The sequence below is a fragment of the Canis lupus genome, chromosome 16, assembly GCF_048164855.1.
Source record: "Canis lupus baileyi chromosome 16, mCanLup2.hap1, whole genome shotgun sequence".
In the NCBI taxonomy this organism is placed as follows: domain Eukaryota; kingdom Metazoa; phylum Chordata; class Mammalia; order Carnivora; family Canidae; genus Canis; species Canis lupus.
This window is the reverse complement of record NC_132853.1, coordinates 60,120,775-60,134,508: the sequence shown is the minus strand read 5'-3', so window position 1 is coordinate 60,134,508 and position 13,734 is coordinate 60,120,775. Positions and strand designations below refer to the sequence as shown.

Below are 13,734 nucleotides of genomic sequence, written 5' to 3'. Positions count from 1 at the left end.
CGGTTGGATCTGTGCTGCGCAGAACTCGGAGCCAAACAGACCCCCAGCCTGCCCTGTGGGGTGTGCGCTCCTGCAGGGGCCAGGCCAGGGGGCGGGGGCACTGACTGGCCTTGACCCTTCAGAACTCCTCTACTCCCTTCCCTCGCCTTTAAATGGAATTTTCTTTCCTTTCTCTGACTTCTTGGGGAGAGTTCTTAGACCACTGATGGTCGGGCTTTCCCTTCCCAGTCCATGCAGCAAACACTGAGTTTTCTTCCAAGCAACATGAGGTTTTGGTTTATTGTAGTTTGGTTATTCTTGGGTTCAAGATATTTTCTAATTTCCACAGTGGTTTCTGTGAACTGGGAGTTGTTTTGTGCTGCATTGCTTTTCTTTTTAGTTTACAGTTTCTAACTTGATTTACCTACGGTCAGAAAGTGCGTTCTATATGTTTCTTCAATGCTCTGATTCAATTGAGACTTGCTTTATGGGCACCATTTGGGCAATTTTGGTAAATATTTGTTGATTTAAGGAGAATGCAGTTGTTGGATGCAGAGTTGATCTGTATCATTTGGGTTGAGTTCATTCATGGTATTTCTAGTCTCCTGTATCCTTTTTTTTTTTTTTTTGTATCCTTTTTTTTTTAAAGATTTTATTTATTTATTCATGAGCAAGAGAGAGAGAGAGAGAGAGAGAGAGAGAGAGAAGCAGAGACACAGGCAGAGGGAGAAGCAGGCTCCGTGCAGGGAGCCCGACGTGGGACTGGATCCCGAGTCCCCAGGATCACACCCTGGGCTGCAGGCGGTGCTAAGCCTCTGCGCCACCGGGGCTGCCCTCTCCTGTATCCTTAATGATTTATTTTCCCTCCTTGCTCTGTTGATTCCCAAGAGAAATGCTAAAATGTGCCACCATGATTGTGCATCCTCTCTTTCTCATTCCAGTTGGCTCATTTTTGCTTTATGAATTCTGAGGCTGTGTTAGTGGGTGTGTACATGTTTAGAGCTGTGTGTCTTCCTAGTGAACTGACCCTTCATCTTTATGAAATGGTCCTTTTTGTCTAGCAGTGCCTCTTGCCTGTGGTCTCTTTCATCTGATAGTGGTACCTGTACCCACTTGCTCATGGTAGTGTTTGTGTGGTGTATCTCTGTGATTCTTTTTACTTTCAGGCTTTGTGTGGTCCTCCAGTTAAGTATAACTTGAAAACGACCACAGATACTATGCAAATAAATGAGTGTGGCCAGGTCTGGCCTGCACTGGGCCATTTTTGGCCCCCGGTCCACAGGGACTTCTTCTGCTCTGAGGGGTAGTGAAGCAGAAGGATTGGCCTAGCTGTAGCCAGACTCCAGTCTCTGTGAAGACTGGCTTGGTTCTCCTGTCCACTCCCCACTTCTTAGAGCCCCAAGGCAAGCCTCTCCTCCTCCTCCCTGGCAGATACCAAACACCCAGGAGGCTGCTGGATGCCCTCCTCAGCTTCTCAGTCTCTTGGGCACTGTTACCAATGACTGATGAGCAACCTGTGCCAACATCAGGCTTACCTCTCAAAGCCTTTCTTCCCTGGGGTCTCAGATCCCCATGTCCTTGACACTTTTCTTACTCATAGTAAACATAACAAATACATAAATATTATGGTATATTAGTGGGAGGTGAGTACTATGGGGAAAGATATCAGGGCAAGGAGATGCAGAGCATGTAGCGAGGCGAGTGTGATGTGCAAACTGTGGGTTAGGATTGACTTCTTTGGGAGGTCACATTTGAGGGAATTTAGAAGGAGACAAGGGAGTTAGTCATGCAGATGTGAATCTAGAGAAGAGCATGCCAGGCAGGAACAGCCATGCAAAGGGAGCAGCATGGCTGGAATCAGGGCCTGGAGGAGAACCAGGACATGAGGGGCATTCCAAGGAATCAGCTTGACAAGGGAGCCTCTAGAGGGTTCTGAGTGGAGCGATAGATCTGACTTGTTTTTTCTAAGTAAGCTCTATACCCATCATGGGGCTTGAACTCATGACACTGAGATCAAGAGTTGCGTGCTCTACCAACTGAGCCAGCCCGGCGCCCCAGATCTGACCTCTATTTTTAAAGGACCTCCCTGCTGCTGGGTTGAGAACCACCTGTCAGAGGGTAGAGGCCGGGCAGCTAATCTGGGGGATATGGTAGCCACCCAGGCAAGAGGGGTGGTGATCAGGATGGTGGCAGGGACAGGGGGGCGTGGCTTCCTGAGGGTGGAGCCAGTGGGATTCTCTGGAAGGTGAGGAGAGGAGGAGGAAGGTCGGGCTGGTCAGGCCACCTCAGGCTCCTCCTTCCTAGAGGGTGTAGAGTCCCACACAGCAGTGGGAGGATGAAGCCCTCCTGTAAACCCGCCCCGATGCTCACCCCCACTGGTGGACCTGGGGGCCAGGTGGGGGGCCCAGTGCTTTCCCGGGTCCAGGTCCGGGATGGACGGGGAGTGCAGCCAGCGCTCCCCGGGTGTGGGCTGCAGAGCTCCCGGCCTGATCAGCCCAGGCCCAGGAATGATGCACAGCCGACTGGACTGGTGGGACTTGGGACTCCGTAGAGCTCGGCCTCGGGCTCCGAGATGACATCTTCACATGACCCGGGGCGTCAGGAAGCCACGAGGGCTCAGGAGTGGGGAGCAGGGCGCAGGGGGCAGGGAGCCCCAGCCCACAGGTGGGGCCTAAACCACAGGATGGAGCTCCCCCTAGGGGGCAAGCAGCAGAGCCCGGAGGCCCAGCTGGGGGCGGAGGGAAGCAGGCGGGCAGAGGACTGACCGCAGGTTTGCGGCTTGGGGCACATGCCAGGTCCCCCTCGGCTGCACCCTGGGGTAGCAGGTGTCCCCGCGCTGTGTCCCTGTGCAGCTGTATGAAGCCAGGGCAGCCTAGCAGGGGCCAGCTGGGGCTGGAGAAGGGGTGTCGGTACAGAGCACTGCCAGGAGCGGCGAGAGCCCCGTGGTGTGGGGACCGGGAGGCGGTGGGGCCGGGGCCGCTGCACCCACCCAGCCAGCCTGTGTGCCCCCCTCACTCCCACACTGGCCCACCCCCCCAGCTCACACACTCCACCCAAGAAACACTCGGGCTGCATCGTTCATTTAATGACACTGTTCTTCCATTTTCCTGGCATGCGCTGTGTCCACCCCCATGGCCCCCTCGGTCAGGCATGCGAATGTCCCACGATGCCCAGGGCCGAGCGTGGTACTACTTCTTCTTTGGAACTTTTTCCTTTTTGATCAGTTCAGAAAATTCTAGGATAGGAGACAGATTTCTAGTAAATAATCCCCTGGCCTTGTGCCCCTCAAGGCCTGCAGACCCAATGGGGAGGCACGCCCCATTTTATGAGGGGGAGTCTCACCTGTAGGGGATCCCGTGGCCTGCCCTGCTGGGCCCTGAGGAGCAAGGCCGACCAGAGCTGTGCCGTCTGCACCCCCCGCGGTTGCTGTGGGCCCTGTGTCCCCACCCAGGGCCTGCGTGGTGGACTAATGATGGACTGGGTCATCCTGCCTTTCTCAGTGGGGAAACTGAGGCCCAGTTGAGAGGCTGGGGCGCTGAATCCTGAGCCATCCCCTCGGCCAGGCTGCCCTCTGCGATCCTGGGGCTACCTGGCAAGGCAGGCTTTGCGGGCCCAGAGAGCTGAGCTCAGGCTCCCAGCGGGCGGGGCGGTGTGGAGGCCTGTCCGTCCTGGGCCCCGAGCCTCGCTCCGCTGTTCTCAGGGGCCACCGTGCTGCCTTCTGCCTTCTGGTCCCCGAGCCAGCCCGAAGGGGTGCTGTGTGGGGACCAGACCTCGGGGCCTTGGGCTCTGGTTCCCACCTTCAAACCTCCCCCTGCCCCTCAGACCACCCCGCCCCCGCCCAGCCGACCCTCGCCCACTTAGAGACCGTGGGCTCCCCGCCCCCGCACACTCAGCATCTCTGACGCTTGGTTTCCCGCTGTGCGGGGCTGCACCCACCCAACATGGCCGAGCGCCCCGTGCCCGGGGGTGGGGGCCAACTGGAGGCTCCTGGCGTCCCCCCCAGTCCGCACCCACCCACCTTCGAAGTCAATCCTCCCGTCGCCGTCCGTGTCGGCCACCTGGATCATGGCCTCGGCCTCCTCGTCCGTCAGCGGGGCAGTGGGCCCGCTGCTGGGAATGGTGGACAGGATGTACCTGGGGTGGGGGGCGGGGGCGGGCTCGGGTCAGAGCTGGGGGTCCGGCTGGCACCCAGTGGTTTGCACAGGGCCCCCTCCCCGTCCTACAGGTGGGGAACGAGCCCTGCTGGAGGGGGTGTCCGGGCCCGGCCCCAGCGTGGGGTGCCTAGACTTTCTGGCCGGGCCCGGCCCCCCGGGGTGCTGGGGGGCTCAGTACCCCACCCCCGGCCGGGGGCCATTACTTGATCTCGTTCCACTCGATGAAGCCGCTCTTGTCCTTGTCCAGGGTCTGGAAGGCCTGGCGGATGGCACTGTCCAGCTGGCCCGCGGCCTGGAACTTCTGCATGTACTCCAGGAACTTGAGGTAGTTGAAGGAGCCTGGGACGGCCGGGCGCGGGTCACCAGGGCCCAGGGGGACGCTTCCGCCCTGCGGTGGGGACGGCCCCCTCCCCCCACCCCGCGGGGCTGGCGGCTCAGCCCCGGGAACGGGGAGCCCGCCGATGGGGCTCCTGCGGCTCCTGCGTCCGCGGCCCGGCCGGGCCGGGGCGGGGGGACAGTGCCGGGGACGCGGGGCGTGCTCTACCGTGATGCCTCATGTCCGTGGGCAGCAGCTCTATGTCCTTGTCCGACAGGGACGTGCCCATAGCCAAGGCCATCTTCTTCATCTGAGAGGAGAATTCCTCGTCCATCGTGGCCCTGCGGGGGATGGGAGGCAGCTTGGGGGGCGCGCACGGCAGGGGACAGGGCGCTCTGCTGGGACCGGAGCAGACACAGTCCCTGCAGGTGCCAACTCCTGCCTCCTGAGCAGGGTCCCCAGGGGCCCAGACCAGGCGTGTGGCTGCCCTTGACCGCAGAGGACACTCCTGTGCCCGGGGCCCCCTCTTGCCGGCGGGCCATCCTGAGTGTCACTTGCTCTCACGGAAGAGGCCGAGGCCCCCAGACGGTCAGTGAAGAGCACAAGGCCCTTCCCTTGGCTCCCAACAGGTGGTGGCTGCCCTCGGCCCCCTCAACGCCGCCAGGGAACTTCTGTCTGTCCTTTCAGGCCTGTCTCAAAGCCGCCTCCTCCGGGAAGCCGCCCCGTACCTGAGGCCCCACCTCCTTCCCCCGTGACTGCGGCCCACAGCCCTGGCCTCGCCCTCCCAGGCCCCGCAGCGGGGCGTGCTGACAGAGGCCAGCCTTGGGTTGGCTCCGGGAGATGGGCACCCGGGCGCCCCAAGCGGGGAGGCCTGCTGCCCCCTGTTCACGGAAAGTCGCTGTCAAGCAGGAGCCACTGAGGCAGGCCAGGCTTCCAGCCGAGCGGGTGGGGGTCTGGTCACAGGCTGACGGGCCAGCAGGTGGGGACCGGGCTGTCCTGTGGCCCTCAAGGCAGTGCCTTGTGACCTGCCGGGCTCTCGGGTTGCTGTCCCCAGGGGGGGTTGGGTTCTGGGGCTTGTGGCAAAACAGCTATTTCAGAGGCTCCTTGGCCTTCTCAAAAGTTCACGAGGTTGCAGAACTTTCTGGAACATACTCCCAGGACCAGGGGGGCAGCCCAGGGGCCCATGCATCCTGCGTGGGGCTGGGCAGTGGCCGGAGGGATCTCTACTCTCCTCCCGATAGAGGAGCCACGGGTCAAAGGTTGCGGCTCAACCCTGGCAGGAGCCTGTGGGGGGCAGGGCGTGCTGCCTATGCCCCCGGACTTCCTGGCCCGGGAGCACCCCACGGCTGCCCTGGGCCTCGGTCTCCTCATCTGTGGAGTGGGGAGACCCCTGCCCATCCTGCCCCTTCTCAGGGTCAAGTGAGGAGCCAGGAAGGAAGGTAGATGCTGGGGGAAGGGCTCCGGGCCTGAGATGGGCCTGGAGCGGGTCCCCGGCCGTCGTGCCCGGAAGGAGGCTCCTGGGGGGCTGGCCTGGGAGGCGGGGGGCAGCTGCCATCGGAGGCCCGCTCAGAGGCGAGACCCGGCTTCCGCTCTCCCGGGCCAGGGTCTCAGAGCTCTGTGCTGCAAGGAGGTGCCCTGCCCGCCCCCATGGGCACCCTGGTTGTGCCTCGTCGCCAGCCAGTCCCACACGGCTGCTGTCAGGGGTGCCCCCGCAGGAAGGCAGGGGAGCCCAAGCTCGGAGCTGGAGCGGGGGCGAGCCCGGGGCCTCGGCCGCCCCGTTAGTTTATTTATAGCCCTGATCCAGGGCCCGGGCCGCAGCCGCACTCACCCCAGAGGGAGGCTGACGTGTCCCGCCAGGGCTGGGGGCTGGGAACTGCGGGCACCACACAGAGCCAGCGTCTGGTGGCCCGGGTCCCCCCCAGCCTCCTGGGCTGCTCCCACTTGGTGCCTCCCGAGCACGACCCCTCCCTCCCTCCCTCCTCACCCGGACGCCCGCCGTCCTGGGGCCGCGTTCTGCTGGCATCTGCCAGCGAGTCACCCACCAAGCTCAGGTGCTGACAGGAGAAGAACGCTGCACGGGCTGGGGGCGGGGGTAACTGAGGCAGGGGGCCCAGCAGGGGGGGCCTGGGTCCCAGGGAGCGCGGGGCTGGGGGCTGACAGAGGCAGGGACTCACGTGAAGCCGTGAGGGTACCTCCAGAGTCAGTGGGTCTGTTGGCCCTGGGGGCTCCCGGTCCCCCACTCCGCACCTGGGGTCCTGAGGTCTCGGCCTCCCCACACGGCTCCCCAGCTCCTGGCGCTGTCGGAGGCCACGGAAGCGAGGTGCACCCCGGGCCCACCCCTGCGGCCCCCAGCTGCCTCCAGACTGGGGCTCCCCCGGGGCCGCCCCTCCCCCTCCGCCTCCTTGCCCTGCATGCCCTGGGCCTCCCTGCGGCCTCCTCGGCCCCCCGGGCCTCTGCTTGTCCTGTGGATGATAACGCAGCTGGGAGCCCGGCTGGGCCTGGAGCCCACACCGCCCCTCCCGGGCAGGGCTCACCTCCGCCTGGTTTCCCTTGAGGGTTCTGGGGAGGCAGGTCAGGCTGGGGTGCTGAGAGTCTGCCCCAGGGGCCCCAGCTTTTATACCTGCGAGCACTGGGGCTATTGACAGCCGGGCTGCACCTGTCCCCCAGCGCCTGCCCCTCCCGGCCACTCCCGCCTGGCGCTGCCTCCCCCAGGGGCTCACTGGCACTTGGCGCCTCCACGCGGGGCAGGCTGACCCTGGGCAGCGCCCGGCCTCCCCGAGCCCAGGGCGGGGGGGCGAGTGGGCAGCTCGGGGGCAGGTGCGGTGTCCGCCGCGTTAGGTCCACCCTGCCCCCGGCCGTACCGTGTGAGGGAGGGCATCCAGGACGGGCTGGCCGGGGCCGCCAGGGTCACGGGGGCGTGCAGACTCACCTGCATGTCCGAGAAGCCACTGGACCGGGGACCTCCTCTGGTGAGCAGCCAGGCCGGGCAGCTGTCCTTTGTCCCTGGGTCACCGTGGGGGACCAGGGAGCCACGGTGGGGCGGACCAAGCGGGGGAGGGCAGGGGAGGGTCCGTCAGCCCCAAGGTCGTGGGGAGCAGGGCCGTGGGACCCCAGGCAGTGCTGGCCTCTCCCTGGGGGGGGCCTGAAAGACAGTCACCGGCTTGAGCACAAGGAGACCAACGCAGACGCACCCAAGGGCTCCTGCCCGACACCCCTCAGGTCCTCTGGTTTTTAACAAGCTGCACAGACCCCCGGGGCAACCTCTTCCCAGCCCCTGGCCACCACCAGCTGCCCTCCGTGCGGCTTCCCTGCTCCGCATTTTGCACGGCGTGGACGCGGCTCTGAGATCTGCTTTCTCTGCGTGAGAGTCGCTCGCGCATCCCCGGGAAATTCACACGTCCTGTGCGCCGCCTCGTGTAATGGCTTCACACGAGGCCGGCCATGCTCCAGAAAGTTCCTCCACTGGCCGCCTGCTGCCGGACCCTGAACCGATCCCAGCGTTTTGCTGGTAGAGATGCTGTTTCAGCGTGTGTCTCTGTGGGGGGGCGTCTCTGGCTCCGAGGCCGCCTGGGAGCTCTCCGTCGTGCTCGTGTGCTCGGCCCAGCGCAGGGTACACACCTGCACACGCCCGCGAGGCCCCCAGCAGGCAGCACTTCCCCGCGCCGCACGTGGCCCTACGGGGGAGGCCGTTGCGCACAGGCAGGAGGAGCCACACGCTCCCCAGGCCGATGGACCCCGACCCTCACGTGGACAGGAAGAAGCCAGTCACGGAGGAGCCCATGGCGCACGGTGCGGTTTGTATAAAATACCTCGAATTGGCAAATCCACGGACCCACAGAGACAGAGGGCAGGTCGTGGCTGCCGAGGGCTGGAGGGAAAGGGAGTGAGGAGTCAGTGCTGACCAGGTACAGGCTTTTCTTCTGGAGAGGGGAGAATGTTCTAGAACTGAATAGAGGTGGTGGTTGCACACTGTGAACGTGCTGAATGCCCTTGAATGGTTCATGTTAAAATGATTTGTTTTACATCATGTGCATTTCCTGGATTTAAAAAAAGGGGGGGGGGGCAGTCCTTGTGGCTCAAGGGTTTAGCACCTGACTTCAGCCCAGGTCATGATCCTGGGGTCCCCGGATCAAGTCCCACGTCGGGCTCCCCCCAAGGAGCCTGCTTCTCCTTCTGCCTGTGTCTCTGCTTTTCTCTCTCTCTCTCTCTGTCTCTATGAATACATAAATAAAATATAAAAAAAAAAAAGGAATAGGGGCCCCCGGGCAGCTCCGTAGTTGAACATCTAACTTTGGCTCAGGTCATGACCCCGGGGGTCCCGGGATGGAGTCTCGCATCTGGCCCCCTGCTCAGTCTACTTCTCCCTCTCCTGCTCCCCCTGCTGGTGCTCCTTCTCTCACTCTCTGTCAAATAAATAAATAAAATCTTAAAAAAAAAAGAAAAGAAAGAAAAAGAAATATGCAGAACAGGAAACGATGCTTTTAATGAAGCATAAATCAAACAGGAAACATAAATAAGCAGCAGGACTGGCCAAGCGCTGAGCCGGCCCGCCTGACCCCACGAGGGAAGCCCCTGGAAGACCCAGTCTGTGTCCACCTCTGTGGGGGCTGCACATGAGGGGTGGGGAGCCTGCCGCACCTCCTCGCCCACAGCTCTGTGGCCCCCACGCTGGGCTGAGCTGGCCTGGGGGCAACTCTGGGGACACTGTCCTCCCCCCACATATGCAGGCCCTACAGCCCTGCCCCTCCCACGTGGAGCAAGTGTGGGGTGGGGGGCCGGCCCTGGGCCCCCCCGCGGCCCCCCCAGCCCTGCCCCGAGCCCCAAGAGTGTGAGGCCGGTCAGCCCTTCTGTTCTAGCGAGCAGTGAGGACAAGAGCCTCGGCCTCCTCCCAGGTCACGGCGTAACCCCCTGGGGGTGCTGGGGGTGCTGGGGGCACCTGGCTGGCTCTGGGCACTGGCACCCTCCGCAGAGGCCCCCTGCCCTCTGAGGCCTCTTGGGGAAGAGCCGGGACCCCTTTCATCCTCACCCCGCCGAGCACAGCTGGGGTGGGCAGGCTTGTGGAGGAGACTTCTGCGTCTGGGGCCTGTCCACCAGCAAGTTCAGGGGGCGAGGGACAGTCCCCTCCCCTTTGCAGCGGCACCCCCTCCCCCACAGATGGGGGCAGGCTGTGAGGACAGTAAGGAGCACCTGACCCCCTCCCCCACCCCCAGCCTGTGGCCACGTCCCCTGTGCAGGGGGCCTGGGGGTGCAGGGGTGCCAGGTCCCTTGGGGCTGAAGGCCCAGCAGGCAGGGTGTCCCCGGGGCAGTGCCCACTGTGGTGCCCACATGAGGGGTTGTGGGCGGGATCCGGGCAAGCTCAAACGCTAACATGTCTTCTTATTATAGGCGGGACTCTACGGACACCCACACCCACCCTGTGCCCTTGGCCCTGCCCCTGTGTCGTGGGATGGACAGTGCCCCCAGAAGGTATGTCTGTGTCCCAGTCCTGTCAATAGGATCTCCTTTGGAAATAGGGTCTTCATCAATGTGCTCAAGTTAGTGTGGGGCCCTATAGTTAGCACCAGGCCCTACAGTGAGCCCGGGGCCCTGAAGCCAGCATGGGGCCCTTCTGGATCAGGCTGGGCCCTCAGTCCACTGGCTGGCTCCTTATGAGAACAGGAGAGACCCAGGGGATGGTGTGGCAGGGCCGCAGGCACAGACCGCTGGTGCCCCTGGGAGCTGGAGGAGGCAGGCGGGGGTCCCCTAGCCCATCAGCGCCCGGGGCTGCCAACAGCTCAGTGCCAGGCCCCAGAGTCGTGGGTCCATTTCTGCTGCTTTGTGGCCCAGGTTCGTGGTCATTTGTGAGGGCGGCTCCAGGACGTCCAGCCTCAGGTGAGGACTCGGGCAGTGTGGCTCCTCCCTTATTAGGGGCCTGGATGCCCCGGGGGGGGGGGAACACAGGAGGCCTCCCCCCCAGGCTGGCCGGGCTCCCTGGCTCCGCGGCGCCTGGCATGGCCAGACCAGGGTGCGCATCTGAGGCTGGATGTGAGGGGTGCCCGGCTGACGGGTGAGCGGTCCGGGCTCCCCAGGCCTCAGGCCGCGCTGGCTGTTCCCGCTCTTGCGTGGGTTTCCTCAGTGATTCTGACTCTCTAGCGTATTTTACATTAAAATATCAGCCACCTGCTTACGGAGTTTGACGGCTTTGCTGAGCTACAACTCCTACACCACAAAGGTCAGTGCTCAGAATGCACAATTCAGGGTTTTGTGCGGATAGTCACAGGGTTGCACAACCACCTCCTCTGTTCCAGAACACGGTGATCACCCCAGAAGCGGGCCCTGCGCCCCTTCGCGGGTCTGCCCCTCCCTGCGCCACGGCTCTGTGGTCAGGGGCAGTGTGGTCCCTCACACGGATGCCCATGGCATCTGTCCCTCCTCGCCTGGCTTCTCTGCCTGAGCACGTCTCCCAGGTCCCCATGTCCCAGCAGGTGTTTGAGGACAATGCACCACACTTCGTGGGCCCACTCACCTGTAGACAGACATAACCCCCGAGTTTCTGGGGCCCCTTGGTGCCCCCCTCATGTCACCCCACCTGGCCCCAAAGGGAGGGGCCTCCCCTCTCCTGCATGTCCTCTGGGCCCAGACTCCTTTCTGTGGACACCCTTCCCGGCCTGGCCTGCGCCCTCGGGTCCTGGGTGGGGCAGGCAGGACGTGGGCTTGCCCCCGATGGGACCCCTGGGACCGTAGGTGCAGAGGCTCTTGGCCATGACCCCGGTCTCCGTGGGCCGAGGGAAGCTCACTGTGTGTCCCGTGGTGGAGAAGCCAGGGAGGAGGCGTGACTGCCAGCCGGGCCTCTGTGGGTGGAAGCAGGGCCTTGGGCAGTGGCCACTCAGGTAGGTGGCAGCCCTGCCCCGGCCCTTATCGGGCCCAGCCCCCGCTCCGCTGTGGAGGGCTCTGGGGCATCCTGCCTGCCCCAGCTCAGGGGAGGAGGGCGCGCGTCCTCAGGAAACTGGGGCCACCCCAGATTGGCCTGCCCTGTTTCTTCTCAGAGGTCAGGGGACTTGACCCCCGGCCCGGAGGCCAAGGAAAGATTCCCAGGCAGCCCGACTGGCCCCAAGCACCTCAGCTGCGCCCTCCGCGGGGCTGCCAGGCCCTGTCCCCCCAGGCGGTCTCATCACAGCCGGGGCTCCGGAACCCCTGGACGGACAGCAGTGCCCGTCTGGGGGGAAGCAGGCAGACAGACGTCCCCTGAATTCCAGCGCCAGCCTCCCTGCCCCATGCTGGGCCGACAGTGAGCGCTTGCTGGTGGGCCACAAGTGGGAAGCACTGATCCAAGGGACAGATTCATGGGCGGGGGCACCTGGGACACCTCTAGCTCAATGGTCACTGTGCCGGGGAAGTAGCTCCTGGTCGCCCGGGGGGGAAGGGGTGTCACTCTGGCCAAAAGGGGTGGGAGTGTTGCCCCTGGAGCCCCCGGGGTCTTCCCCTGCCCTGCCTGGACCCCAGAGGACGGTCCGTGGCCCCAAGGCTCCAGGATGTGGCCCACCCTCTGCCTAGGCTTGTGCTGCAGGCGGCCGGAGGGTTGGGAGTGTGTGCACATGGTGGCGCACACAACTGTCTCCTGACCCTGGTCCCTGAGGCCGGCCACAGTGATGCAGAGGCTCGGGGCAAAGGTAACTCAGGGCCACGGGTCACCTCCCCCGCCTGTCCCCAAGGGGCCTCCCCGGCCTCGTGGGTATCTGGGGTGCCCCCTTGGGTGGGCAGAAGCAGGCCCCTCTACACGGAGCCAGGCGGCATTGGGCTTGCCTCCTGGGTGGGGAGGGGAGGTCGCGGACGGTGGACCCGGCCCCCTTCCCGTGGGTGCGCTCCTGGGGCAGAGACCTCAGCCCGCCCCACCCCCAGGGGCCTCCCTGCTCCTGGGGCTGGGATCAGAGCACCTGCCACAGGGCAGGCCGTCTGCCGGGCCACTCCACCTGTGGCTCTCTCACCGTCCACAGCGGCCTGTGGGGCAAAGCCTCTTAGAGCAGCTGCCACACAGCCAGGGCCAGTTGGAAGGTTCTGGATGCCCTGTCCTCCACGGGCCTGTGGTGGCGGAGAACTGCCCACAGCCTCCGGGAGGGACTTTCTACACCGGGAGCCCCCTCAGGAGAAGGGCAGGTTTAGGCAGCCTCTCCCTAAGGGGTGGACTCCTCGCCCGGAGCACCAGGCTCCCTCCCGCTCCCCAAAGCCCCCGGGCCTGGGAGGGGGAGCAGGTCCCTGGGGGGGGGGAGCAGGTGCCCCCTCCTGCGCCCCCCCTGCCCTCCAGCGGGCCCTGCGCAGGGGCTTTGCTCACCACCCGGGGGATGGACCGCGCGGAAGGAGCCTGACCCGAGTTACATAAAACCCAGATGCTCAACCACCCCCCCCGCCCCCCCCGCAGCGGGCGCGCATCGGGCAAGATGGCGAGGGGGGGCGGGGAGGGGACGGTCCCCGGGTGCCCGGCTGTGCGCCCCGGGCGGGGGCGGGGGCGGCCTCCTCCTCTCCCCGGTCGCGGGCTGCACAGGCGGGCGGCTCCTGCAAAAATACCCCCAAGGGCGCCGCCCCAAGGGCGCGGGCCGGACCCGCGCCTCCGAACCTGCGTGTGCGGCCCGCGCGTGGCCCCCCTGCGCGCCTTCGCATCCCCCTGCGTGCTCGTGCGCCCCGGTGTGCCGCCCGCCCGCAACTCCCCGCCGCGGGGCGCCCCCCAGCCCCCGGCGCGTCTCCGTGCCCCCCAGCTCCCCCAGCTCCCCCCGCCCGTGCCTCCCAGCTCCCCCAGCCCCCCAGCTCCCCCCGCCCGTGCTCCCCAGCTGCCCCCGTGCCCCCCAGCTCCCCCAGCCCCCCAGCTCCCCCAGCCCCCCAGCTCCCCCCGCCCGTGCTCCCCAGCTACCCCCGCCCGTGCCCCCCAGCTCCCCCCGCCCGTGCTCCCCAGCTACCCCCGTGCCCCCAGCTCCCCCCGCCCGTGCCCCCCAACTCCCCCAGCTCCCCCAGCCCCCCGTGCTCCCCAGCTCCCCCCGCCCGTGCCCCCAGCTCCCCCAGCCCCCCAGCTCCCCCAGCCCCCTGGCTCCCCCCGCCCGTGCCCCCCAGCTCCCCCAGCTCCCCCCGCCCGTGCCCCCCAGCTCCCCCCGCGCGTCTCCGTGCCCCCCCAGCCGCGGAGGGAGCCCCCCCCGCCCGCGCGCGCTCCCGCCAGTGTTTTCGGACTGCACCAGCCCCAGCCCCGCGGCGCCGCCGAGCCTCCTCGTCCGCGCCCCGCCCGCCCCGCCCGCCCGGGCCCGCTCCTGCGGCTGCGGCTGC

General features: G+C 65.2%; 1 protein-coding gene across 5 annotated transcripts; it reads right to left on the bottom strand.

The window, feature by feature from the left end:
- Positions 1 to 3,043: 3,043 nt before the first annotated feature.
- Positions 3,044 to 9,195, bottom strand: PVALEF (parvalbumin like EF-hand containing). Of its 5 annotated transcripts, none has more exons than XM_072781940.1 (5): positions 7,379 to 9,195; positions 4,678 to 4,790; positions 4,337 to 4,472; positions 3,998 to 4,113; positions 3,044 to 3,214 (listed from the first exon to the last, which is right to left on the bottom strand). In XM_072781940.1, exons 2-5 carry the CDS (start codon positions 4,781 to 4,783, stop codon positions 3,168 to 3,170), a joined length of 405 nt encoding a protein of 134 aa, XP_072638041.1. In that variant the 5' UTR covers positions 4,784 to 4,790; positions 7,379 to 9,195; the 3' UTR covers positions 3,044 to 3,167. The 5 variants fall into 5 exon arrangements, with proteins under 5 accessions (XP_072638041.1, XP_072638040.1, XP_072638039.1 ...); XM_072781939.1 differs by lacking the exon at positions 7,379 to 9,195 and adding an exon at positions 7,070 to 7,201; XM_072781938.1 differs by lacking the exon at positions 7,379 to 9,195 and adding an exon at positions 6,984 to 7,143.
- Positions 9,196 to 13,734: the final 4,539 nt, after the last annotated feature.